The 25,658-nt window shown below is 37.1% G+C and overlaps 1 protein-coding gene and 1 non-coding gene across 2 annotated transcripts in view; both read right to left on the bottom strand.

Annotated features, from left to right (window-relative positions):
• Window positions 1-25,658, bottom strand: part of Pola1 (DNA polymerase alpha 1, catalytic subunit) — a 332,579-nt gene that overhangs the window by 269,211 nt on the left and 37,710 nt on the right. Inside the window, exons 16-26 of the mRNA XM_006990119.4 lie at window positions 20,031-20,115; window positions 19,009-19,070; window positions 17,369-17,458; window positions 14,481-14,597; window positions 12,578-12,753; window positions 8,792-8,921; window positions 8,232-8,351; window positions 6,223-6,322; window positions 4,342-4,466; window positions 875-1,024; window positions 337-459 (exon numbers count right to left, since the gene is read on the bottom strand). Coding sequence (XP_006990181.1) covers window positions 337-459; window positions 875-1,024; window positions 4,342-4,466; window positions 6,223-6,322; window positions 8,232-8,351; window positions 8,792-8,921; window positions 12,578-12,753; window positions 14,481-14,597; window positions 17,369-17,458; window positions 19,009-19,070; window positions 20,031-20,115 — 1,278 coding nt within the window. The remainder of the gene's footprint in view (window positions 1-336; window positions 460-874; window positions 1,025-4,341; window positions 4,467-6,222; window positions 6,323-8,231; window positions 8,352-8,791; window positions 8,922-12,577; window positions 12,754-14,480; window positions 14,598-17,368; window positions 17,459-19,008; window positions 19,071-20,030; window positions 20,116-25,658) is intronic.
• Window positions 4,947-5,074, bottom strand: LOC121825939 (small Cajal body-specific RNA 24). The gene has a single exon (XR_006068300.1).

The raw sequence follows: 25,658 nt of genomic DNA, 5'->3' as shown, positions 1-25,658 counted from the left end.
CTTAGTCAGTTGCTTTCCCAAACTATCCTCTCATCAACTCCAGGTCCTCTACTTTTGTTCCCTTTCCCCCACAAGTCTGGATCAAATACAAGCTTTACATAATGTTTCACACTCAATCTTTATTGCCTAGAGGAAAGTCTGGCATACAGACCTTCAATAATTGCACATACACATGCAGAACTGCCAAATGAAGTCTTACTCCAGTGCCTATTTGTCTCGAACTTGCTCTAAAGAAGGAGTATTTCAAGCTGTAAAAACTAGGCAATAAACTTAGTTCCCCCATATTGCAGCACGTATTTACATATTTATTGACGTGAATTTTATTTTGTTCTTTACCTCCCTTCCTTTGTATGTCACCAAGGCAGCCAGTGGTTTGGCATAGAATCTGCTGTAGGAAAATCCCAGGCAACCGTACATACTGTTGGCCGTGAGCTTCAGAGCCTTCTGTCGGATGTCATACTGCAGGCCAACAACAACAAATGATGAACAACGCTAGCTGTGGCTACTTCAGCATTACATTGGGTATCTTTCCAGATCACAATGACAGAAAGAACCTCTCAATATTGGGGGTGGGGGGTGGGGGGGGTGTACTTAATACTCAATCTGTCTCCCCACATTCATGTTGCCCTACCCTCTTAGAAACAAGTACAAAGACTACTGATTTCCCAAGATTCTGTAAAACCTTGCTCAGATATGGCCTTAGCAGCTAGAGAAGCCTTCCAATCTGAGGCAGTTTAGTGTATCTGAATAGTTATTATTCCAAATAAAATAGGCACATGTACTTGCCCACACCATCCTATTCATCCTAGCCCTCAATAATCAAGTGACAGAAGCTGAAACTGTCAAGCAAACATCTTACAGTAGAAAGATTTACCTGAAGAACAAGGTCCGGATTTAAATCTTGCTGTTTCATTAGCTGTTTCACTTGTTTTCTCCGCTCGACCAGTTTCCGGATCTCTCTGGGCAAAATGCCCATATCTAAGTTTGGATCTGGCAACTCAGGGATCTGTTCCTGTTCCTCATCCTGAAAAACACACAATAGAAACTTCAGACAAATTAAACTTTGATAAAAAAGAAATAAACTTCTAAAGTAATATTTGACAAGTGCTTTATCCCATCACCACACCTTAGAAATGTTTCCGGTATGAGGAAATCAATAATGCATGAGCAGCCTCCAAAGGGGCTCATCTAGGTGTGGTGGTACCAGTCTATAGTCCCAGGATTTGGGAGGCTGAGGCAGACAGACCATCATGAGGTCAAGGCCAGCCTTGAGCCATAACATGTTCTGGGTCATTATGGGTTACAGAGTGAGTCCCTACCTCAAAGAAAAAAAAAAAAGCCAAACCAAAACAACAGAAACCACAAAGAACCCAAACAAGAAAAAGATCTGCGTGGTCGCAGACCACTGTCCCCCTGTACCCAGTTCTCTCAATTAGCCTGTATCATTACCACTATCTCTCAACCTTGTTGTTACTTACAAATTTAGATTTACTGTAAAAGGAGGATTTTTACAAATGTGGAGCAACATGTTTTGGGAAAATTGCTTTTGAAATACAAATGCTAAGAAAGAGTCCTAAGATTTAAAAAAAAAAAAACAGCAGCTAAACTCTTATTTTATAACATTTGTACAACTAAACAAAATGCTATAGAATGTTTCACAACAATTACTATAAATGCTTTTACTGTTAAAAATAAAGAAGTTATATACAAAATCAGCAAATCTCTTAAGATTTGGATCACATTTAAATAGGTCATGACATTTCTAAAAATTAATTCACATATACACACACACATATATTATATATATTCCTTAGTGTTTATGGAGTACCTTTTACCTATAAATTGCTTTGCAATCACCAGAATAGCAACATTTTAGAAAGGCAATCAGCAGTCTTCTTATATTAAAATTTACAGCAGGAAAAAGCAGGGAAAGCATTAGGGCTTTTTTCTTAAGCCTCCATTAATTCTATTAACAGGCTGCAAAGAACAGCCAGGCACAGTTACCCTTTGAAAGGTTCAAAATTAAAAATAAACCTTTTGGCTTAAAGCATGTCAAGTCAACGCCATTTGATAACCCAGCCTTTACAAAGTATCTGATTTTATGAAGATCAATATCATAAAATGAACACCCTTACAATACTAATAAGGACCTATTGTTTTCCAATATAGCACATGATGATAGCAAACCTATTAAAGAGACCGTGGTATACATTCTACTCTATTTACAGCAACTAGAGTCACATAAAAAGTAATCTGAAAGATTCTTGGGTCAGGAAATTTATAATTCATCTGAAGCCCTACCACCACCTCCAGGGTGACACTAACTGCTCTGAAAACCAAATAAGGTGCTGCACATGAAAATGATAAAGAATTCATAAATTACTACATGTATAATGCTTCTTAAGATGACCTCTTGGGTCGCTCCACTCTATTATATATCCAGAACCCAAAATGAAAAGTTCAAATAGGCAAAACATTGGTGGGCAACAGTTGTGAAAGCAGAACAATGTTAACTGTCACAGTGCTTGGGAAATAGCAGGACAGAGCCAAAGAGTATCAACGGCCGCTACTTGTTAGGTGGGTTGTCTATCCAATACTTTCCTTGTAAAATTATCCTCTAGTTCCACAGAGAGGTCCACTTTAGCAGTCAGACTTATAGTGAGTGAATTTACCCCCATGAACAGAAGTGATGGGACTAGGGATGATGACTGACTTGGGCAAGTCTATCAGATACTCTTTCTTCTGGGAATATGGAATTGGAACTGAAAAAAAAAACAATACCAGACATGTTGAAACTAAAGGATATATAAATTCAGAACCTGGAGGTCAAATGCGGAGAAAGCAGCAAGAAAAAGAAGGTGAGATGGATAAATGTGATGAGTAATAATCGTATGCTGCACTGAGACAGGATTATTGAAGAATGAAGTACTGGTATATGCTGCAACACAGATGACTCTTATAAACAATATGCTAAGTGAATAAGCCAAACACACACCAACAAAACACATTCTATATGATTCCATTTACATAGAATGTCCAAAGTAGGCAACTTTACAGTCAAGAAAGATTAGTGGTTTCTAGTGAGAAGACAAACCTCCAACAGATAGTTCCAAACTCCATGGCCTTGGTTAAGTTCAGTAAGTCAAACAAACAAACAAACAAACAAACAAAAAGACATGATTGTGGGAACGGGAGCTTGCAGAGAGAAAGGAGATAAAGGGTGGGGATGAGAGTAAACAGAACGCATTATATACATTCACAAAACTGCCAAAAAAATTAATAAAAATCTATAGTAAAAAATTTAATTGGCTGACTAGAGCTGGGATGGATAGAGGAACTTGATAGAGGTGACAGCTAAAAGGTTTTTTTAAAATAATAGAGCTGAATGAAGTAATGGTGTACAAACTATGAAGACACTAAAAACTATCACTGCACACTATAAATAGGTAGACTGTAAATGAATTATAGCTCTACAATGGTTTTTTAACAAAGACACAGAACCAGTCTAAATCTCTTTTTGGTCAGCCCTCCTTTAGATGATGAAGAAAGTATATAATTAGGGATGGAGATACAGTTCAGTGAGCAAAATGCTTACTAAGAAAGCATGACGACCTGAGTTCGTACACCACAACCTAGGAAAGAGCAGGCACATGGCCTGCAGGAATGTAAAAGGATTCTTTCGGGGGCTTTTGTTTTGAGACAAAGTTTTTCTAGGTAGCTCTGGCTGTCCTGGAACTCACTCTATAGACCAGGCTGGCCTCAAACTCAGAGATCCGCCTGTTTCTGCCTCCCGAGTACTGGGGTTAAAAGTATGTGCTGCCACCTCATGGCTAAAAGTTCTTAATGTACAAGCCTCACAGACTAAGTCTGATCCCCAGAGCCCACACTGAAAGGAGGGTTAAGTCCCAAAAGTTGTTTTCTAACCTCCACGTGCACATTTACATTGATGCACAAACAAAAATAATGAATATTTTGTAAAGCCAACATGGTGCTACACCCCTATAAACCAGTTGGAGGATGGGAGACTGAGACAGGCAGATCCCAGGAGCTCACTGGCCAGCCAGTCCAGTACAAATGACGAGCTCCAGGTTTAGTGAGAGACCCTGTATCAAACATTAAGGTGAAGAGTGACAGAGGAAGAGACTGGCAGTCAATGTCCAACCTCCACGCATACACGTACACACATGAATATACATGTACACAAAAACATACCAAAGAAAAAATGTTATTAATGCAACCATCAACAGGAAAAAGGAAAAACTATGATACTAACCACTTTGGCTCCTTTCTTTAAGGAATACTTTTAACACTGACTTCAAGAGCCCCCAGTTGAATACAAACCTCTGTAGCTTTCTGCACCTCTAAAGCAACTCTTTGTACTGTTGTAAAACAAATGTTAAATTCCTGAATGATGGAAGGATATAAACTGTTGAAATCCAGGAGCAAAATGAACTTGTCATAAAAACCTGAAACAAAAAAGCCACATAATGTCTAAAGAAAAGTGCCATCAAAATACCTCATTAAAAGTACTCTATATAGAGAATATATAACCATCCAGCACTGTACAGCAGATAAAAATGGGGGGCCGGGGTCAACTACAAATCCATAAAATGACTTAGATTACAGTAAAAATTCAGATCACAAAAAAATGGTGAAAAGACTGCCATATGTGGGAACCAGTGACAATCAGCCTGTTCCCAGCAGTCCCAAAGCACATCATTATGTGCAAACACCTTCCCTTGTTAATTGTTTTAGAAATGTATCATGTTCATTTCCCAAAAATACAGTTAAGCATTCTTTCCCACTACTCTCACCCCACCACAAATAAAAATGCAGTGAGTGGTTATATTACATATATATTTTTTACAACCTCACCTTTAAGAAATAAAATAGTCAGCACATTTACCTATACAAAAACTGTAAGATCAATCAAGAGATGAATACATAAATGTCAGTAGTGGAACGATCCACCCTCTCTTCTTGCAAAGGATGAACAGAAAGCTACTATATTTCTCTAGGACATTTATAAAAAGTTATCTTCACCTTGAGAAGAAACTGACAATATAAATGTCCACTGAAACAGAACTGCAAACTTGCATTGGTAACATACTCCTCATCTCTTTATCACACAATCCCACTTACTCCTTCTGCTCTTCTGTGGCAGATACCATCATATCCTTTTCACAGAAAAGGAAACTGAGGTTAAAAGAAATTAAATAGGCACCCAAACCAAAATCTGACACCAAAAGTATCACTCCTTGTCATTGCAACTAATAAAATTGCTTTTGTAAAAAATGTCTCCTTCTAAGTTACTTGATAAAATTCACATTAAATGTGACTATACATAATCATACTATTGAGCTATATACACTTGGAAACAATTAAGATGGTCTGAAAAACAATAAAGATGAACCTCTAAATATCACAAACCATCTTACCCTTCTGGATAACAAAGAAAAGGTGCTCTCCTATTAAATTTTAATTCAGTGGTTATGTGACTTACTTTAACATTGCTTTCCAAATTACCTGGCACACTGGGCAAAGATGAGGCCACTCTCACATAAAGAGGGAAAAATAGTTACATCTACTACAGGCCAAACAGAGACCTCTACATTAGAGCAGGGATTGGAACTGAATAAAGACCAAATTTGAGCTATTGTGTATTTTTCTATCACCTATAAACTAAGAATTTTCTAAACAGCTAAAAAAGTAAAATATATATGTAAGATATATGAAATTTAAATTTTAAGGTATGTAAGTAAAACTGTATTGACATATGGCAAAGAATTTATACTAATTCCATGTTAGGTAACTAGTAAACTAGATTTCATATGCATAAAAGATAAAACTAAGATCTTTAAGAAACCAGTTTGCTTACTTCCAAAATAAAACTAAGGTCTATTTTCTTAAATAAGGTCTATTTTCTTAAACTTCACTTCTATGTGAAGTTATTGCTTAATACAGTAGTTCTCAACCTGTGGGTCATGACCCCTTTGCAGGTTGACCAGCCCTTTTGCATGGGTCTCATAAGACCATCAGAAAACACAGATATTTACATTAAAATTCATAACAGTAGCAAAATTACAGTTATGAAGTAACAACAAAATAATTTTATGGTTGGATCACCACAACATGAGGAACTGTATTAAAGGGTCACAGCATTAGGAAGGTTGAGAAACTATCTTAATATCAGGGGCAAACCAATCTGCTACCAAGGCTCACCAACTTTGGGATCCAAAACCAAGCCTCCGGCATAAGCTGCTTTCTTACGTCCTTTCTTGTATTTACTGGTATCTCCATCAATTTCCTCTTCTTCATCTCCCTATTTCAAATGGAAAGAGTCCATCAACAGCTAGCAATGAATTACAATACTAGGTTACAAAAAATATTTACTTTTACTTAGTGGTCCTACCTACAGAGAAAAACTATTATCCTAATATGTTCATGAAATGCCAAGCATGGTAGTATCTTAAGTAAATAACCAGTTTTTTTAATTCTGTATTTAAATGTCTCTGAAATTCTAGAAATTTCATTTAAGGGTTAGAGAAATAGCTCAGCTAACAGAGTCCCTGCTTAGCACTTAGAAAACCCTGGTTCCATCACCAGCACCACATAAAACCAGATATGTGATGACACATACCTGTAAGCCCAGTGTTCGGAAGTTACAACCAGGAGGATCATAAATTCAAAGGCATTCTCAGATATACAAGAAGTTAGAGGTCAGCCTGAGCTACATTAGACCATGTCAAAATTTTTAAATATATGTGTGTGTGTGTATATATATGTATGTGTGTGTGTGTATACATATGTGTATATATATATGAGAGATAGAGAACAAAAAAAACTTTATTTTAAAATCAATAGGTATTAAAACGCTTCATGTTACATAAATTTTGAGATTATCAAGTTGTTGTTTTTTTTTTATTAAATTCACTACTCTGGCCAGGTGGTGGTGGCACATGCCTTTAATCCTAGTACTCAGGATACAGAGGCAGGTGGATCTCTGAGTTCAAGGCCAGCCTAGACTACAGAGCAAATTCTGGGACGGTCAGGGCTACACAGAGAAACTCTGTCTCAAAAAACAAAAAATCACTACTCTGTGGCAAGGGGATAAAACATTCTACTCATTCATTATCATTATTCTAATTAATACTACTTTTATGATATGGGGTCTTGGCATGTTATTCAAACTTCTGGGCTCAAGCAATCCTCTTGTCTCAACCTCCCTAGTAGCTAGGACTCCAGGAAGTACCATCAGGCATGGCTTATTGTCAGTATTAGTATGGATTCCTTAAAATAAGTATGCCCACAAAATGAAAAATCCATTTCCAAGTAGTTTATTAACAGCCAACATTCAACACCTCTGCAGAAGTTAAACAGATCTAAATTAATATTTGTTGTACTATTTTCAATAATGTGCATAAAAAATACAAGAAATGGAGTCACACTTTAATATTCAATTACCATTCTTAATTACTATCAGTGCTGATAAAATGGAAAATAGACTGTTTTAGTTCCAAAGTCGTAGAATATACTTCTGAAACCTGATTGGTGTCATAATCACACTAGTAGCAGGTTGTATGTCCCCAATCTCAAAATCTGACAATTTGTAAGTGTCAACATGACTCTACAAGCAGAAATTAGCACATGTCACCACATGTGTCAGGAGATTAAATACTATGAAATTACCTTTAGGTAATACACACATGCACGCATACACACACATACACACATATGAATCATAAATTAACTTTGTGTTTAGTCATAAATCCCATCCCAAGATTTCTCATTACGTATATGCAAACATTCTAAAATAAAATAAATAAATCTAAAACACTTCCAATCCCAAGCATTTTGGATTAGGGATACTCAACATATCTATAAATTACAACACAAAAACAAAAGCTCAAAGGTTAAAGCAACAAAAGATTTAACTGATATTTAGCTCTGGGTAAATCTTAGTGGGGGCAAATCCTTTCTATCTATGGTCATTTATCAAAATCTAATGAGGTCCTCAAGACATCTCACAAATAATTTTGCCTCTACAGAGAAAAGTAGAGAGGGAAACAACCACACAGACACAATGGAGCAAGCTTAAGAGTAATCTTAATTTACAGGGAATTACTAATAACTTTAAAAGCAGATGTCAAAGCACTTTTTTAAAAAAGACTACCTATGTAATAAAAAGGAGGAATAAGAAAAGGCAAAGTACTATACAATTTTGGACCCACCAGTTTTTGCTGAGATTTTCTGAAAATCTGCTTGTCAGGCACAATATAGTTGTTTTCATAAAATGCATGAAGCAACAAGAACTCGTTTCGTTCAGATCGTCCACCCATCAGTGTCCTGGACTATTAAACAGAATTTTTTTAACTTTGAGCTCAAAACCATCACAAACAAAAGCAAGGTTGAATCAGTTAATTTAATCATGGAACCTCCTTCAACTACTCATAGTAACAAAGGTTACTTTTTCTAAACTATTTCTAACTTTCTCTTTAAGCATTAAGGGAGAAAAAGGGAGCTTAAAATACTGTCAGTGTATCACTTCACCAAAAACATCCAGATGTTAGAGATAAGATCCTTATGTTCACCCAAATCTCTACATACTGCACCTGGCATTCCTCCCTTTCTCCCAACCAGTTGTTCCTTTTACAAAAGAAGCCCAGCTTTCAGAATCCCAGCTCCTCATTTTATAAGCATGCATTTAGGCTCATTATCATATAACAACTATCCCAAGTAAACACTGAATCCAACAGGAAATGCTTTCTCCCCCTTTCTAAGTTAAATTTACCATAATGTTCCCGGCGATGTTAGTGATCTGCAATGCTAATGGAAGAACATTTAGCTCACACATGATCTGCAAAATGAATCTGGCATCTTTCCAGATTTGTTCCAACAGGTACAACAGATGAGAAGATTCACTGTACAGAAAAGTAAGAATGAAATAGAATCAAGTAATTAAAAGATACAATGACTATAATCAAAACTTAAAATATTACAAGGAATTTTTGGTGTAAGTAACTTCAGAGCAATGGAACCTTGGCTTCAGAAATTACTTAAAATAAGGTGGCTAAATAATTAGAAATGCATTTATACCACCAATCCCAGTACCCTTCTCTCAACAAAAAAATCCATACAGTGAAATTATGTGTTAACTATAGCTTAAAATTTATCTAATGTTAACTATAACCTAAAAACTATCTAAATCCTTTTATTCATTCAATCAGTAAGTATATATTGCAATGCCTACTATGTATCAGCCACTGACTATGACCAAAGATACAAATTCCTGTCCTTGTGGGGGAAACAGAGTATTAAAAAAACATAAAAAGATAGTATTTATACAATGGTAAGTAAGTATTAAGGACAAACAAAGGGGTAAGAAACAAAGAAAATTTAAAGTTTCAGGAGCAGAAACTGAATTTTTACTTAAGAGAGCTAGGGGAAAAGTCACTGAAAACAAAGAACAAGAAATGACAGGACAGACCTTAGAGATGAGTATTTTAGGGAAGAAATGCACAAAGACTCTGAGTGAGGCACCAATCTAGCAGTTACAGGAACACAATGCAAGTCACTATGGCTGGATGGGGGCGTTGAGGGAAAAGCAGCAGAAGAACAGAAAATCAACACCACAAAGACACTATATAGGACCCAGTAAACTAAAGTAAGGACTTTACTCTGAGTAAAGGCAGTACCGCTAAGAAACTTTGATCAGACTTAATTTTAGCAGGATTACTCTGGTCTTGGATTAATTATGAAGAGACCTGAAGAGAGCAACAAAATTAGTACATAAACCCACTGCTCTGATTTGACGTAGTTTATTTCATTTGAAACTAGGGGGTAGGGTTTAATCCCCATTATGAAGTACTATGGGGACATACAAGGATAGACCCTCAGACTTTGGTGTTATTAGTACCATCAGCTACCATGATATGCTACAAATACTAAGGTACTTAAAATGAAGCCATTGAGGCTCCATGACTGAATACTGGTGACTTTATAAGTGAGATTAGAGAATATAGACATGAATGTACTTTTCACACACCAAATGATACCCTGAACAACTACACAACTCTGTCAGAAAAGATCCATCAATCTTGTACCTCCAGAACCATACACCAAAACAAACCTCCTTCCTTTTTTCCTTATCCAATATGCGGTATTGTGTTGTTATCAATAGAAAATAGACTAAGACATTCATTCAGTAATTCAGGGGGAAAGAGTATGGTGGCTTAGGGTAGGGTAGGTTCAGTGAAGGTTAAAGAAATACTAGGAGCTTTATTTAAAAGACAGGGCTGAAAAAGTCCCCTGATGGATCAACTGTGGGATATAAGACAGAGGAATCAAGGATGTCTAAGAGGTCTGGAGTAAAAGATGACTTTGAACACTTCCAGACAGTCATGAACATTCATAACTGTCATTGATACAGTTATGATAAAGACTAAAGAAAGAACCTAGGAAAGAAAAAAACAGTAGTTCAGTTTTTAACAAGCTGAAGGTTCATACTAGATATCAGGTAGGTGAATCTAGAATTTGGTGAGAGGTTTAAAGCAGAGACACGGTGGGAGGCAATAGGGCAAAATACCTAACTTAAATTATGCATCAGACAACCTAGATAGGAAAAACAGTTAAAAGAGAAGTAGCGGGAGGACTCAGGAGAAATAGGCTTAGAAAAGGGCCATAAGTAAACAGCTGGTGGCAGTGGCGCACACCTTTAATTGCAGCACTCAGGAGGCAAAAGCAGGCAGGTCGCTATGAGTTCAAGGTCAGCCTGGTCTACCTAGAGAATTCTAGGACAACCAGAGATATATAGCAAGACCATGTCTCAAACAAAAAAAAGTAAGCATGGACATGGTGGTTCAGATCTGTAATCCCATTACTCAGGATTCAAGTTCAAGACTAACCTGAACTACACAGCAGGATCCTATCTCCAAAAATCAAAAGATGCAAACAATATGTCTAAATTACTGCTTGGTTTTTACATTTCCAAAAATGCCCACAGTAATTCTTAAATACATGAGTTAAGGATGAAAATCTAAATTCTTATTAATTTACCAATTACTATTAGAAAACATCAAGAAGACAGATAAGGGAGATGGAGGTCTGTAGTTGGCTTTTTTGTTCATTTGCTTTTTTTTTTTTTAACTTTTTGTGGGTCCACCACCCAGATCCCAAATAAGTACATAGAGACTTATTCTTACTTATGAATGCCTGGCCTTTAGCTTGGCTTGTTTTTAGACAGCTTTTCTAACTTAAATTATCCCATTTCTCTTTAACTACATTTTGCCTCTGGGCTTTTTACCTTTCTTTATAAATCTTTCTTCCCTTCTTACTCCATGGCTGTCTGGACTCTGGTGTCCTCCTCTCCTCCTCCTTTTCTCCCTCCTCCCTCTCTTCCCTAAATTTCTCCTTATTTATTCTCTCTGCCTGCCAGCCCCACCTATTTCTCTCTCCTGCCTTGCTGTTGGCCCTTTAGCTCTTTATTAGACCAATCAGGTGTTTCAAGCAGGCAAAGTAACACAGCTTCACAGAGTTAAACAAATACAACATAAAAGAATGCAACATGTCTTTGCATCATTAAACAAATATTCCATAGCATAAACAAATATAATAAGTTTTGGTTTTACTCAACTACTGGGCAAGCCTCAATGAAACATTTCACAATTAGGATAAGAATTTATACTGTATCAAGCTGATAATAGAAAAATAAATTTTAAAAAAAGTGGAAAAAAAAGAAGCAAACAAAAGCCAAAAATGTCATTGCAGACAAAAGTAATATGTGAACTTTGATCATAGTTTAAAAAAAATGGCTGAAAACTGTTAGGTCATTAACATATCAAAGCAGATGCTGGCTCCAGGGTCTCCCTTCATCCCTCACAGGGCTTTCCTGACTAGCATACCCACCCCCAAACCCTGAACTCTCTCCAGCCCATGGACTTCCCTCCCCCCAGCTTCTCCAGCCCCTATATAAATCAGCCATTTTGGCTATGCCAGTCTCTTGGCCCAGGCCACCCCTCTCAGTCAGTGGTTCCTCTCCCATCACCCTTCTCAAATGGCCTAGGTCAGTGCCATATTCACTCTGGACTCTCCCAGATGTCCCTGCCTCTGGCTATGCTCTCCCTCATATCTGTAATAAACTTTCTCCTCCACCAAAAAAAAAAAAAAATGTAACACATCTTTTTTTTTTTTTTTTGGTTTTTCGAGACAGGGTTTCTCTGTGTAGCTTTGCGCCTTTCCTGGAGCTCACTTGGTAGCCCAGGCTGGCCTCGAACTCACAGAGATCCGCCTGCCTCTGCCTCCCGAGTGCTGGGATTAAAGGCGTGCGCCACCACCGCCCGGCAGACATCTTAAACTAATATTCCACAACAGAGGTCAACTGATTCAATTAGAATAATTCAAGAGATAAACTAATCTCAAGTATGAAAATAATGGATATGGTGGAACTGGTAAAGAGGGATTAATTTTCTGCTCCATGGCCCCAGTAACTGGCTGGTGTACCTCCAGTCTTAGGACAGTAGCGGCACCCTACTGTTGCTCTCTTCAAGAAAAATGAATTCTGAAGAATACAGGATCATACCTATACATATTTCGTATATTTTCTGCTGGAATTACAATCCTCTCAGTTTTCAAAATCTGTTGAACAAGTTCAGACAAATGGTAGCTTTTACAATGAATCAATTCTTTTGCTGAAATTTCCACATCACATATCATTCGGCCACAGGTAGCATTTCTTTCACCAAATCCACTCCGGCTCTAAAAGGCAGGAACAAAAACCAAATCCCATGAAGGAGCAAATACTGAGAACAATCTGTTCTAATCTATTTTGGAACTGTCCCCAAAATTACAATATTGAAATTCTCCTTCCACTCATAAGTCATGTGCTTTTGAATGAACACTTACTGTACATCTGATGATGTTCTAGGTACTCTGTATATCACAGTGAATAAAACAAAAATTCCTGATTATATAATCAAACATATACAACATAATCAAGAAGTCAAACACTTTTAGAAGGCAGTAAGTACATGGCAAAGGAGACATCACAGTAGAGTGAGAGGCAAGGAATTTGGAGGGAGTGCATCTTAGAGTGATCAGGGAACACCTTCCCGAGAAGATACCCTATAAAAAGAAAACTTGAGCTTTCCATGATGGTTTATATGCCTTCAATGCCCACTTGGAAGCTAATGCTTGGGGGATGGGGGAACTGCCATGACCAGCTTGGGATATAGAGTCAACTGCAGCCAACTCCCTATCCCCTCCCCATCTCAAAAAACAAATACCCAAACACAAAAATTTCAAAGGGAGTAGGGAAGCAGCAGCTCAACAAGTATTTGCATACGTGCTAAGAATGACCTTAAAGATATTAGCAAAGATAAAAGGAACTGTGGCCCAACTCTTCATGCCTAAGAACAGGCCCCAACTCTTGTCCTCTAGAGACCCCTGGAATTATATATAAAAGGTATAGATTCCTAAATTCTCTGCTGAAACAACATGTCTACTTTACTTGTAACCTTTAGGTAAAATAAGATTTCAAGTATAAGCACTATCACACTTAGTAAGAAAGTGCTTCATACAAGAAATATATGGGTACCAAAGCTCATATATGCAAGGATATCAAAAGAACAAAAAACATTAAGAGGCCAGCCTGAGCTACAGGAAACTCTCAAAAAAACAATAAAGAGTAAATGAAAAGAGAGAGGAAAGGGGGAAAGAAAGAATATGGCCTTGGGTTCTGAGCTCAAATCTCAGTTCTTTCTCTTTCTAGTTAAATTATTTCAAATGAGCCACACAAACCATTTGAGAATGTCTAAACACAAAAGTTGCTGAGAGGTAGCTCCAGCAGAAAGTACTTAGCTCCTTTCCACTAAATTTTCCCACTTGCAAGCTGAATAATAATCAATGATGTGAGAGCCTACCAAGCCTGCTCCAAAGGGCTATCCCTTTAAGAATGCCAAAGTGAGGGTAACATGCATGCACTATCTTTCATCACTGATTTAATTCTTATATTTAATTGCTGATTTTTAAAAGTACCAGTGGTTTTTATAAATACAATGCTGAATTCAAGAAAGACATCCAGTGCTAAAGTTAAAATAGCACTACAGAAGAGGTGGTAAAATTATCCCCAGAGTCGAGTCACTGATATAACAGCTTCACACATTAGTCATTTTTGCCTGAATTAATCACTTCATTAGAAGCTATAAAATGCTTTTGTAGTTCTGTCCATGTTTGTTAGTTATACTGTCTGTAAAATTAACTTTCCTTCATTAAGCTGCAGTATTTGGTTATGCTGTAAAAGTTTACAGGAAAAACAGGGTAAACACTAACTTCCTTCTTCTCACTGACGATTTTCTGTGTAGTGGGACTTTTAAGTGTTTTTTTCTCTTTACAGAACTTCATACAACAGAACAAAAGAGTGCATTCCCTAATAGCTATCCCATAGTTAAAAACCAAATAAAGAAGTGAAATTTGGAAATTATTACCCCAAGTTTTGGCATGTTGGATCGCCTCAGTCGACCTATCTTGGACCAGTAAGGAACTTTGCCCACATTAATTCTTTGCAGTAGCACTTCCAGTTCAAAACCACAAATATTATGACCCTAGTCAGAAAGAGACAGCCAATCATATAATGAACACAAATTAGAGGATTTGTCTTCAAATGCACAGAATTTCTTTGCCCTTTCTTTCTCTGGTCTCTAATTGAAGACATCAAAAGCTTACCTCCAATTGGGGTCCTTTCTCTTTCAGGAATTTATTCATCAGCAGCATTCATTAGTCTTGACATTAACTAGGCTGCTAAGGAATTCCTGGAATAAACTTTATTTTATACTAACTGATGCAAGGTTCATATGGTATCTTTTAATTTGCTGCTTAACACTCGCAAAGTTGGAGGCAAATGCAAACTTTAATGTCCCATACCTCTTATATGATCAATAAAAGCATCCTTAAAAATAGAAAACCTGTGTTGTATACGTTTACATAGGACTTCTAAGGAACTCTATCCAATTTCTTTAAAAACTGAGCATGAACACTACTGGGTTGGATCTTTAATCAATGTACAACAAAATATAAATACTAGTAAAAGTCTGATAAACTTAAAAGCAAGGAAACAAAACTAAACAGTAGAAAAGTTATGGGACTGGAGAGATGGGTCAGCAGTTAAGAGCACTGGCAGCTCTTCCAGAGGTCTTGAGTTCAATTCCCAGCAACCACATGATGGCTCACAAGCATCTTCTAGTGGGATCTGATGCCCTCTTTTGGCATGAAGTCAATAGAGCACTCATACGCATAAAATAAATAAATAAATCTTTAAAAAAAAAAGAAAAAGAAAAGTTACTTAACACAACATGAGTTTTCATTTCATAATTTCTAATTTATATCCTTTGAATAATATTTTTCACATAGCTCGGTTTAATAGAACTCAGAGGTGATTTCAAATAAATCAGATCAATCCATAGATAAATCATTTTAATTAAAGATATATACTACCACTTATAGTAAACAAAACCTTAGAGAAGAAAGTAGAACTAGTAATTCTCAGAGTCTGGAGAAATGGGGAAATAATGGTCTAGAGCGGTGGTTCTCAACCTTCCTAATGCTGTAAAAAATACAGTTCTTCATGTTGTGGTGACCCCCAACCATAAAGTTATTTTCATTGCCACTTCATAACTATAAGTTTGCTACTGTGATGAATTGTAATATAAATATCTGTTTTCCAATTGCCTTAGGCAACCCCTGTGAAAGGGTCATTCGACCCCTCCAAGGAGTCGCAACCCACATGTTAAGAACCACTGCTCTAAAGTTTTAATTCTAATATATAAAAAGCTACAGGGTTAGCAACACAGTAATAATGGAGGTGGTGACAGTTACACATTATGAATGAATATAGTACCAATAAATATACTCTTAAAGGTGGTCAAGATGACTAATTTTAGGTTATAAAAAAGCTTGCCGGGCAGTGGTGGTGCACGCCCTTAATCCCAGCACTGGGGAGGCAGAGGCAGGTGGGTCTCTGTGAGTTCAAGGCCAGCCTGGGCTACAGAGTGAGTTTTAGGAAAGGCGCAAAGCTACACAGAGAAACCCTGTCTTGGAAAAAAAAAAGTTTATCACCATATAAATGAATATGTATACATATTTATATATTTATGGCAGTTTATCTATTAAAAAAAGACCAGAGGGACAGGATGGAAACTTATTTCCAAATTATTATGGCTGGGCTCTTACAAGGATCCTATCTTACATCTTTTGTCATATACTTGTCTCTAATATCTTAGGCTGGGTATCCCAGGTTCTATAACATCTACTTGGGATTCAAAAGACTCTTTTAAAGGGTGGGTAAGGGTCTACTGCTAAGTCACAACATTGTAGACAAAATCTTCTTGGTACTTTAAAGACAGGTCCTGAAATAACATAAGGGCATACAGAGTTTGGCAAAAATCCATACACAGACATAAGCTACACCACTACCAGAGGAGGGATCCAACAAGAAAAATGAGATTGAAGACATAGTTCACATTCCCTTCTCTCTGGGCCTTCCACATAGTAAACCAGCACTCTACCACTGAACAATATTGACAGCCTCTCCATTTTTTTCTCAATGTCTACTTATCTCTAATTTGACATCACAAGGCATTGATATAACCAAATTAATAATATCACATTTAAAATATAGAATGGATAGCCTACCTACTGCTGAAAAAGCAAAAACAATATAATTTGATTAATCCATTAACCCAGACAAAAGAAAAAGAGGAATATTAATCAAGGAGCCACTAAACTAAGGGAGGTCAGAGGTATAGAAGAAAATGGGCTTTACTACAAGGAAAAGGTACAAACCAACAGTAAACTACTAGTTTCACAGTCTAATGAGAATACAGTAAACTGCCAAGATGAAAAAAAAAATCTCTACCTGAGCTCTCAAAGGAATATATCATAGAGATCCACTGAGCTCTTAAAGTTAAAATATTTACTTTTGTATTTGTAATTTGTTCCAAACCAAGCAAATCAATTAGAATTCTGAAGATACTGGCAATTTATACATATTCACTTATCAGTGTGCTGCAAGAATCTAGCAATTTATACATATATGCTTACTCATGAGCTGGTTTTCACACCAGGAAAAAAAAAAAAGAAAAAAAAAAAAAAAAAATCATGAGCTGTTTTACACAGAAAAAACTATCTTAACATGGGCTAGGATTATCCCTTCTTAGATGAGCAAATCTCACCAATTCACAGGGTCATTTAATTCTGAAAACATCCTTTGATACTCAAAAGTAAATACCCAATAACAAGTAAACAACCAAGAAAGTCACACAGAAAATAATGAAGGAATGAAAACACTTCCCCATGACATGAACAAACATCTACTCACAACAAGAATATCAGGATCAATTTTGTGAACTTTTGCAAGGAAAAATCCTAGCAAAGTTCTTTCTGTTGCAGCAATTTCAACCTTCATATTCTGTTAAGATAAAAAAAAAAAACAATCAAGATTTTAAAATACCACATGCTTTACCTTCTTGCCAAACTAGGCTAAGATTTCTTAGGGTTAAACATAATCATTCACTTTAAAACCAGATATAGCAATGAAATTTGATTCCAGGTTCTGCATAATAATAACTGCACAAAATCTCTGAGGACCTCATTCTAGTAATATGCATGTAAATCAAGTAAAAATTTAAGTGCTAAGCAACATCGAGAGCAGAAATGTCCTTCCACAGAGACATGTTTGTACATTGGACACATTTTAAAGCATATAAATCAAAGTGCCTTTCAAAAACAATACTTTCATTGCTATATAATCCCTGGAAGACTTTGCTGCTTATGTATTTATCAAAGAAATCACAAAGATTCTATAAACTAGTCTCAAATAGTAGTGTTAGAACCAATAAATAAGAAACAAAAACAAACATGTACTGAAGAATTGCAATGCCTTAAATAGAAATTATACCTATTCACATGCCAAGTGGTGGTGGCGCACACCTTTAATCTCAGCACTTGGGAGACATAGGCAGGTGATCCTCTGTGAGTTCGAAGCCAGCCTGGTCTACAGACTGAGTTCTAGGACAGCCAGGACTGTTACACAGAGAAACCCTGTCTTGGGGAAAAAAATCTATCCTTACACAAAAGGCCTCGACTTGGATTAGTGAATATCTAGCAGGTATTCAAAACTGCTCATATTAAAACACTTTTAAAACAAAGGTTGACGACTATTATGTTTTCTGTAACTAGCTCCGATTTTAAAAATGTCAGTTTGATTTTAAGGGAATTTTCCTAGGTCATTTTATTTGAATAGGTTATTCAGGACAGTTCACAAATGACAGTAATACAACAGTAACACCTACCTAACAGTAACAGTCAATTGAAATAGCATTAAGTGGAACCTGACAAATTGCACCATCTAATTTGGTCAAGTTAGGATATTAACAAACAAAATAAACCTACAACTGTTTCAACACTATCATTTCACAAAACAATGTACTATTCAAAAACTACATCTTTTAGTGTAAATACATTTATTTTTATATAGAACTCAGTTCATTATACTGCTTCCCCCTGTCATTTTATTAAGGCCTTATGATACCAACTTCACAGAACATACTCAAGTTCAGAAATCATTGATGTGTTTGGGTCAACAAATATCAACTCTGCCAGTACATGGCCTTTTAATACCCACAGTATTCCTAACTCTACATGGTTTCCCTGAAGTTGGAGAGGGGCTCTACCCAACATGGTCCCAAAACATGTGATCACTTTAGAAAAGCTTCCATATATGCTAACTGAAGGTAGGTTTGAATGTATCCATGTCATTATTCCATCATCTGCAGATACTAATTTAAGAATTATTCAATGTGTTTAGTTTTATATTCCTACTGCATTTTATCAAGTTTAGTACCATAGACCAATATACCAAGAATAGATCTAATAAAGTAAAATATAGAATAGATACTATTTTCCTATTCTCTTTTCAAACAAACAGATATTATACATTTTAAGGGAATGAGTATTTACCTTTTTCTTAATGACTTCTTTGAAAGCACATGGGAAAATACAGTCCTTTGGTTTAGATACAACTATAAGAAGGAAAAAACAAGATTCTATCACTCATCTTAGACCAATTTGAGATAGTACATGCTTCTACATGGAAATTGTTTTAAATATAAATTTCTTATGAGCCCTAAAGAGTTAAGAAAGTCAAGATCTCCAATCAGCCATATTGTTGGACCTCAAAACAACAGCCAAGAAGAGATCCTTATGTCTCTATAACTGTGCAAAATGCTTTGATCCAACATATGCTTTCTATGCAAATAAGAATGGAAGGTTATAATAATCTTTCCCAAAGGAAATCGAATTACCACCAAAGCCTCAACCAGAACAAAAAAGAACTTAGTTCAACCTTCTCAAAACGGAGAGGTACAGTGGACCAAGGCTTCCCCTACTACACCATAGGCTTGTCCCATACATAGCAGGCATTCACACAGTGAAATACACAGTGGGGTTAAATAAATACATGCTGAAATGACCAAACAACTATTCTCTTCCATGTATTTCCTAATACTCAAAAAGCCAGACACAAGAGGCTGCTCAAAACAATCTCTGGTTCTGGAAATGTGAATCTTACTTCCCACTTTCGTTTTTTAAAAAATGCTTATTTAATCAACCAAGCTCTGAACCCATGTTCATGAAATGTCAGACTCTTTGAAGACCAACTCACAAAACACACACATATACCTCATAATATGGAACTGTTGCACCCATTGAATTTTATGCATAACACAATTCAATTCCAGTTTGGCATTACTATAATATCTCACAAATAGGTAAAAATTCATTTGTTCCTTGACATTTTTGCCTCATGACACATTTTGCTCAATAAAACTAAAGTTTCCACAGCTGACAGCAAGCATCTTTACAAAAATGCCCTAACTACTCTCAAAAACAAGTTTCAAAAGACAAAGTTACTGATCCAACATACAAAAAAAATCAAAAGACAAAAATCAAACTCTTAGCAACCCAACTTTAAAAATACATACCACAGAAATGCGTCTGAAAGGGAGGCTTTGGAGGTGCTTTATCTAATGGGAAACTGTGATGGACCAGAGCTGCAATCGCAATAATCTGCGAAGAAAGGAGTGGGGAAACTCAGATACCTACTATATGTTTTGCATTACCACAAGAACTACTAGGAATAATAAAACGTATTTTAATACATATAAATTCCTTTCACTTCTTTAAGAAAGTGTTTAAAGCTCTGACAAAGGGTTAGTATCTACAATATAGAGAGAACTAAGCACCAAGAAAACAAATAATCAAACTAAAAACTGGGCATGGAACTAAATAAAACTCAAGAAATACAAAATGGCTGAGAAGTGTTTTCAAGTGTTCAACATCCTTAGCTATCTGGGAAATGCAAATTAAAACAATGATGTCCACTAACGAATGAATACTGAAAATGTGGTCCATATATGCATGCATACACACACACACACACACACACACACACACACACACACACACACACACACACACACACACACACACAAATGGCTTATTATAAAATTTTCAGGCAATGGACAAAGCTGGAAATAATCATTCTGAGTGAGATAACCTAACCCCACATGTTTTCTCTCATATGTAGATGCTCTTTGACTCTTTAGAATGTGTGTTTAAATTGCAGTAGCCATAGAAGGTAGGAAACTAGTAAGCAGCCATGGGCAGGGGGAATTCAAGGGAAGTGGGATAGAACTCAGGTGATATGAACGAGAAAGAGGGAATAACTAACTGAACGGGAAGGGTTAAACATGATGGGTGATGGGAGCCCAGGTAAAGGAAAAAGTATATGGAGGGAGGTTAACTAACACTGAAGACATTCGAAAAAGCCATATGGGAACCTACTACTATAGAAGTTTCCTATAATATACACATACACATATATAAAAGGAGTTCAAATGGAGTTACTCCCTTACCAGGAGACAATGCCTCTCCCCGATACCACAGACTACCAAATACAAAGCCCAATGCCAGACATAAGTTGCCTCTTTTCAAGTTATTGGTCAGTGGGATCCCATACCTCACTCCAAACATTACAGGCTATTACCAATTATCTTGGTTACACTACAAAACTTGACAGGTAGACCCTATTACAAATGACAGCACATTCCTGAGTATAAACATGAAGAAATCAAGCTGGCACCAACATGCAAGTTTCATCCATACAGGCTAGTTTTAATAGTGCCATTAATCATAAGCGGATATTAGACACAAAGCAAAGGATAACCAGGCTACAATCCACAACCCCAGAGAACCTAGGTAACAAGGAGGACCCTAAGAGGGACACACATGGAGCGCCCTAGGAAGGGAAAATATTTAAGATCTCCTGGGTAAACCAGGAGTGGGGGTTGGAACAGAGGGCATAGGGGATGAGGGATTGAGATGGTTGAGTTGGGAGAGGGGCGGAGAAGGAGAGCAATGAAAGAGATATATTGATAAGAGGGAGCCATTACGGGGTTAGGAAAAAACTTGGTGCTGGGGAAATTCCAAGGAACCTACAAGGATAACCCCAGCTAAGACTCCTAGCAATAGTGGAGAGGATGCCTAAACTGGCCTTCCCCTGTAATGAGTTTAGTGACTACCCTAATTGTCATCATAGAACCTACATCTGTAACTGATGGAAGCAGATGCAGAGATCCACAGCTAAGCACCAGGCTGAGCTCCAGGAGTTCAGCTGGAGAGAGAGAGGAGGAATCATATGAGCAAAAGGAGTCAAGATCATGATGGGGAAAACCACAGAGACAGCTGATGTGAGCTAGTAGGAGCTCACAAACTTGGGACTGATAGCTGGGGAACCTGCATGGAACCAAACTATAAGCCCTCTGAATGTGGGTGACAGTTGTGTGGTTTAATCTGTTTGTGGGTCCCCTGGCAGTGGGACCAGGACTTATCAGGGTGCATGAACTGATTTTTTGGAGCCCCTTACCAATGGTGGGATACCTTGCTCAGCCTTGATGTAGGGGGGACAGGCTTGGTTGGCCCTGCTGTGACTTGGCATGCCAGACTTTGTTAACTCCCCTAAGGGAGGCCTTACCCCCTCTGAGGAATGGATTGGGGAAAGGGGAGCGGGGAGGGAACGGGAGAAGGGGAGAGAGGGGGAACTGTGGTTGTTATGTAAAATGAAAAAATTTTTAAATAAATAGAAAAAGAAATGCCCTACAGACTTGCCTACAGACAATGTGAATGGAGACACTTCCTCAATTGAGGTTCCTCTTCCCAAATAACTATCTTGTGTCAAGTTGGAAAACAAAAAAAATAATAAAAACAGAAACAAAAAAAAAAAAACACCAAGAACTAGTCAGCACACATATAAATGTTACAGGAGTAACCAACCACTTTCTGATTGGATTTTAAGCTTGTTCCATAAGACAGACCTTAAGACTGGTGCTGCCGATTGACTGGGTTATGACTCCCTAACTAGCTAGGTAATCGATCCTATAGGAGAACCTGATACTACTGTTCTGCTAAATGGAAATAGTATTAGATAGCCCCCCACAAGTTCTTATCTTTATACCCATAGAGTAGTGCATCTCTCATCCTTCATCAGAGAAGCTTCTCTTTGCAGTAGATGGTGATAAGTACAGAAATCCAAAACTAGTCAAAGTTGCAGAGAATAAGAGGCTGTGGAATGCTCACCTCTAAATGGGTATCTACATCACACCTTATTCCTCAAGGCTCAGGGATCATTGCAGAAGAGAGGGAAGAGAGACGCTAAGAGCCTGTGGTAGTTTGCATGTAATTGGCACCCATAAGCTCATATGGAGTGGCACTATTAGGAGGTGTGGCTTTGTTGGAGTAGTTATGGCCTTGTTGGAGGAAGTGTGTCACTGCAGGGATGAGCTTTGAGGTTTCGTATGCTCAGGATACCACCCAATGTGTCAGTCCACTTCCTGTTGCCTGCAAGATGTAGGACTCTCAGCTACTGAAGCACCACGTCTGCCTAGGTGCCACCACGCTTGCCACCATGCTGCCCAACATGATGATAATGGACTGAACCTCTGAAACTGTAAGCGAGCCACCCTAATTAAATGTTTTCTTATAAGAGTTGCTGTGGGCATGGTATCTCTTCACAGCAATGAAAGCCCTAACTAAGACAGAGCCAGAGACAGTGATTGTCAGCAATGAAACATTATTTGCTGGACATAACAGGTCCACTGCACACATGAACTGACAGTGACTATAACTGCCCATACAAAATCTACACCAAGATCAAACCAACCAAAATTCTAGCACAGATGAGAGAGGCTGGTGAAGTCCCACCCCTAGCTAAGAAGCTATTTTGGCAAGTGATGGATAAGGAGAGGGAAGAGTTTTTTTGTTTTTTTGTTTTTTTTTTTCAGGGACACAGCCTCTGAAAGGCTAACCATGTTCTAGTAGACAGACCTCTACTCATGCATATACAGGCAGTACTAAGTGAACTCAGAAAAAAAAGAGAGAACATATGCAAGTTGAGAGGGAAGCATGATGGGGAGATAGGAGAGGAACTGGAAAAAGGGAATGAGGAGGTGGATTGGATGAAAGAAAACACATATGCATGCTTAAGAGACTCCCAATTTAAAAAAAAAGGTGCGTGTGTGTGTGTGTGTGTGTGTGTGTGTGTGTGTGTGTGTGTGTCATGTGTGCAGGTATCCATGGAGACTAGAAAACGATATTAGATCCTCTGAAGCTGGAGTTACAGTTAGCTGTGAGCTGCCTGACATGGGTGCTAGAAAGCGAACTCTTCAAGAGCAGCATGGATTGTTAGCGACTAGGCCATCTCTCTAGGCTCTTTATTGTGAAAATATTTAAAGATATAAAATTGAGTAAAAATTATTAAAATTAATGCCCATATATTCATAATCAGGTTTCAATGATCATTTTTTCCTAGAACTATTTCAGTATGAGTCTTTGAAAGTGTTTTTCACCCTCAGTACTACTGGTATTTTGGGCCAAATAATTATTTATAGTGAGGGCTGTCCAGTCCACTATATGTTAAGACTTACTCACTAGGTACTAGTATTGCCACCCTTGTTTCCCATATATCTCTGAGTTATACCAACCCAAAACATCTCTCAACATTAACAAGCATACCTTCAACAGCCAAATCTTATCCTGTCAAAAACCATCACTCTAAAAGACCATTTTTTAAATGTGTCACTTTTTTAAATCTTTATTTTTATTTTATATGTATAGATGTTCTGCCTGTATGTATCTTTGTGTACCATAAGATGGTAAGACCCTATTACAAAACATACCACATGCTTAGGACATAGGACATGAAAAAAAAATCAAACTGGTAAACCAATGGAAGTTTCATCCCTGCAGGTTAGCTGTAATAGTGCCAGAAGGGTCTATTTATGCTACTAGGAGAGAAATGTATCGAACACTCTTATCCAGCTGTAAACCCTAGAAGCTACTAGCCTGGAGGTCAGAGTGAGTGTCGGACTCCCTGGGACTAGAGTTACAGTTCGTTGTGAGCTGCCGTGTGGGTGCAGGGATGAATCTAGCTATGTGGGAGTCAAAGTACAGAGATGAAGTAACAAACAACATGCCAGAACTCAGATTAAAAAATATGGGTTAATTTAAGTCATATGAACTAGTTAGGAAAAAGCCTAAGCTAAGGCCAAGCTTTCATAATTAATAATAAGTATCCAAGTCATTACTTGCAGGCTGGTGGTCCAAATATAGTTCAACAAGAAAGTTTGTTATACCAACCATGAAATTATTTCATTGCTACTTCAGAACTGTAATTTTGCTACTGTTATGAATCACAATGTAAATATCTCATATACAGGATATCTAATATGCGACCCCCAAAGGGGTAGCAACCAACAGGCTGAGAACTGATTTAGACCCATTTCACTAGGGATTATAATTTGGTAGTTTTTCCTCATCATGTACTGAAAACTTCTAAGAAGAGTAATTTCACACTTCTATTAGCTGGCTTCTAGAACTACTTATGCCAGAAAAGTCAGGACAAATACTTGATTCATTTATTTTTATGTTTTCAAATGAGTTAGTTCCTTAGATTTCCTCAGAAAGTGACTAATGTAGTGGTATTATTTGACATTTATGTATTTATTATAAATTAGGAATTTATGTTTCTGCTATTTCCATCTGTAGCAATTATTCTTCTGATGCTCATATTGTCCCATATTTTACGAGAAGACTTTTTTCAGCTTGTTTCCTGAGTCAGATGTATCTTCAGTAAATTTTAATATTGTCCATGCTTTATGATATAACAAAGTGCTACAGGTTTATCTTATACATTTCCTACTTTGAATCAGCTTTTTCTCCACAAATTCCTATTCTCTTTGTTAAGAAATGGTATGTGAAAAAAATCACTCTGGGAATGGATATTTCTCTTAAGTTGAACCAAGTACTAACTAAACCTTTCCTTAATACTTAAATATTAACTCTGTCTGTCTACTATGTTAACTGTTATTTGAAAGATCAAGGACAGGAGGCATAGCTCAGTGGTGAGCTTATCTTGTGCAAAGTCTTGAGTCAATCCTCAATACTACCAAAAATAAATAAGTTAATGAACAAATAAATAAAAGCTCAAATTACATGCTAAAAGAAAACACTGCCAATTTTTATTTTTTTAAAAGCGTAAGTATCAAGCCGGGCTG

This window comes from Peromyscus maniculatus, chromosome X (assembly GCF_049852395.1).
Source record: "Peromyscus maniculatus bairdii isolate BWxNUB_F1_BW_parent chromosome X, HU_Pman_BW_mat_3.1, whole genome shotgun sequence".
NCBI lineage: Eukaryota > Metazoa > Chordata > Mammalia > Rodentia > Cricetidae > Peromyscus > Peromyscus maniculatus.
Note: the sequence above shows the minus strand (reverse complement) of the source record. Positions and strands in the feature narration are given on the sequence as shown.